Source organism: Sphaeroforma arctica (genome assembly GCF_001186125.1).
Source record: "Sphaeroforma arctica JP610 unplaced genomic scaffold supercont1.3684, whole genome shotgun sequence".
Lineage (NCBI taxonomy): Eukaryota > Ichthyosporea > Ichthyophonida > Sphaeroforma > Sphaeroforma arctica.
This window is the reverse complement of record NW_014036874.1, coordinates 1-3,157: the sequence shown is the minus strand read 5'-3', so window position 1 is coordinate 3,157 and position 3,157 is coordinate 1. Positions and strand designations below refer to the sequence as shown.

At 38.6% G+C, this 3,157-nt stretch overlaps 1 protein-coding gene across 1 annotated transcript; it reads left to right on the top strand.

Annotated features, from left to right (window-relative positions):
- Positions 1–545: 545 nt before the first annotated feature.
- On the top strand, positions 546–3,088 carry SARC_13750 (hypothetical protein; the record flags this gene model as incomplete). The annotated part of the gene is made up of 3 exons (XM_014292117.1): positions 546–652; positions 1,347–1,424; positions 2,951–3,088. Coding segments are annotated over 3 exons (323 nt in total), but the record flags the coding sequence as incomplete, so codon positions are not given.
- Between the last annotated feature and the right edge of the window lie 69 nt (positions 3,089–3,157).

Genomic DNA, 3,157 nt, shown 5'->3' with positions numbered 1-3,157 from the left:
ATATATATACAAATAGTATCGAATTTGTTCCCCGAGTATTTTCCAGTGCATCGTTTGTGTCATTATCCTATTGATGTTTATGCAATTGTTGTGTGTATTCGCAATGCTCGTGTGACTGTCCTTGATATGTGCGGCAATGTTGTGCTACTGTGCAGCTGATGTGGTATGTGGTCATCAGTTCATACTCAATTCGCCCTGGTCTTTAAGAATATTGTGGACAGTGTTATAATGTTTATCAGTTGATATATTCCTCACTGTTTGTTTGTATGTAGGAGTGGTCTATGTGTGTTGTAACGGTCAGTGTTGTTCTGTGATTACGTTGATCTATTCCCTATTCTTTGTTTGTCTTTAGGAGTGGTCTATGTGTGTTGTAAGGGGTTCTAGGGTTTAGGGTTAGTTGTTCTGTGATTACGTTGATCTATTCCCTATTCTTTGTTTGTCTTTAGGAGTGGTCTATGTGTGTTGTAAAGGGTTCTAGGGTTTAGGGTTAGTTGTTCTGTGCATACGTTGATCTATTCCCCACTGTGTTTGTCTGCAGGAGTGGAATGGATGCATCCCAGCCAGTGCTGTTTATTGCTGAGGTTGTGCTAGTGTACATGTCACCAGACGCCAGAACGAAGCTGATCCGTTGGATATCCGATACTTACCCAAGGTATTGGATTAGACCTTTTGGTTTATGTACTGTCTCTATACTTATCTTTTGGTTCATGTACTGTCACTATACTTATCCAGGGCATTGTTTAAGGTCCTTCGGTTCATATACTTTCTTTATGCCTGTCTAGGGTATTGGTGGAGGGCTGTGTAGTGTATTTTCCTGTTATACTACCTTTGCTTCATTTACTCTGATGATTCATGTATCCACCTATTGTACCCGTCTGCTTCTGTGCTACAGTGCGTGTAAGTGCTTTAGTACTGTACTAGTTGGCTTGTTTTTACAGTCACGTTGTGGGGCGGAGGGCCTTAGCGTTGAGCTAGAACATGTATTGCTTGGTAAATGAACTAGCTCTACAAGCAATCCTAATCCCTAAACCTAAGTTTGTCTTCAATTTCTATTTATAGTTCGAGTTTAACGCACTATAAATAGATACAGGTCGCTGAACAGATTAATACCTTATCTATGGTACCTTACTCATATCTTCGATTTCCATTTATAGATCGAGTGTAGCGCTCTATAAATAGATATAGGTTACGGAACGGTTCAAATACCTCACCTATGCTAACTTGTTCATATCTTTGATTTCTATTTATAGATTAAGCTTGGCGCTCTATAAATAGATATAGGTTACTGAACGGTTAACAAACTTCACCTATACTAACTTACTTATATCTTCCAATACAATTTATAGATCGTGTTTGGCACTCTATGAGCCGGTGCTGGGTGACGATCGGTTTTCAGTGATCATGCGGCAGAATTTGAATGCACGGTACGTTTATTGTCTATGCTACTATGCATGAGGGTAAGATACGTTCTGAATGTACGGTACGTTTATTGTCAATACTATTACACATGAGGGTGCGATATGTTCTGAATGTACGGTACGTTTATTGTAAATGCTACTACGCATGAGGGTACGATACGTCCTGAATGTACGGTACGTTTATTGTCAATGCTACTATGCATGAGGGTAAGATACGTTCTGAATGTACGGTACGTTTATTGTCAATGCTATTACACATGAGGGTACGATACGTCCTGAATGTACGGTACGTTTATTGTCAATGCTACTACGCAAGAGGGTACGATACGTCCTGAATGTACGGTCCGTTTATTGTCAATGCTACTATGCATGAGGGTAAGATACGTTCTGAATGTACGGTACGTTTATTGTCAATGCTATTACACATGAGGGTGCGATATGTTCTGAATGTACGGTACGTTTATTGTCAATGCTACTACGCATGAGGGTACGATACGTTCTGAATGTACGGTACGTTTATTGTCAATGCTACTACCCATGAGGGTACGATACGTTTATTGTGCGCGTTGCTGTGGATGTGTGCTGCAGGTACCACATTCGTAATAACGTTCCACAAATGCACACAGCCACTTCAGCCTCGCGCATAAACATAAATAACTATTGCTTGCGGCTCGAGAGTTTTAAGGTTATAGGGTTTGGGGTTTGCTAAAACCCTAAGCCCTAAAACTGGTAGATTCTTACCCAGGAAGAAACACACACACACATCTCGCGGTTTGTAATGTGTTCGTGTATATTAAGGTCAACCTACTAGTGCGTATCGGAAATGTGCTGTAAGTTTGCCCCGGTGTAGCAAACCAGGTAAGATTATTATACAAATGCTATCCCAACTTCTTGTTTATGTGAGAAAGCCTTCGATACAGTTAGCAATATACTAATTACTATATACTACACTCAGTCAACTTCCTGCAAATTTGCTTTTATCTATACTACATGCAGCCAAAGCCCTTCAACATTGTTAATAATATACTAATTACTATATACTACACTCAGTCAACGTCCTGCAAATTTACTTTTATCTATACTACATGCAGCCAAAGCCCTTCAACATTGTTAATAATATACCAATTACTATATACTACACTCAGTCAAAGCCCTGCAAATTGACTACTGTCTATACTACATGCAGCCAAAGCCCTTTAACATTGTAAATAATATGCCAAATACTATATACTACTGTAATAGGCAAAGCCCTTTAACATTGTTAATAATATACCGATTACTATATACTAATGTAATAGGCAAAGTCCTTTAACATTGTTAATAACATACCAACTACTATATACTACTGTAATAGGCAAAGTTCTTTAACATTGTTAATAATATACTAATTACTATATAATACTGTAATAGGCAAAGTCCTTTAACATTGTTGATAATATACCAATTACTATATACTACTGTAATGTAATAGGCAAAGTCCTTTAACATTGTTAATAGTATACTAATTACTATATGCTACTGTAATGTAATAGGCAAAGTCCTTTAATAGGTGCACTGTGCGATCAGAGTGCTTTAGTTGAGACCTTCCGAGAGACGGGTTGGTCAGTGGAGTCGTGTTGTGACATGCTGTGTGAATACGACCACAACACGGATATGGAAGAGGGGAGGAGGTGAGTGATCTATGAGCATGTGTATATTTGTACAATACCCTGAAATACATACACACACACACACACGTA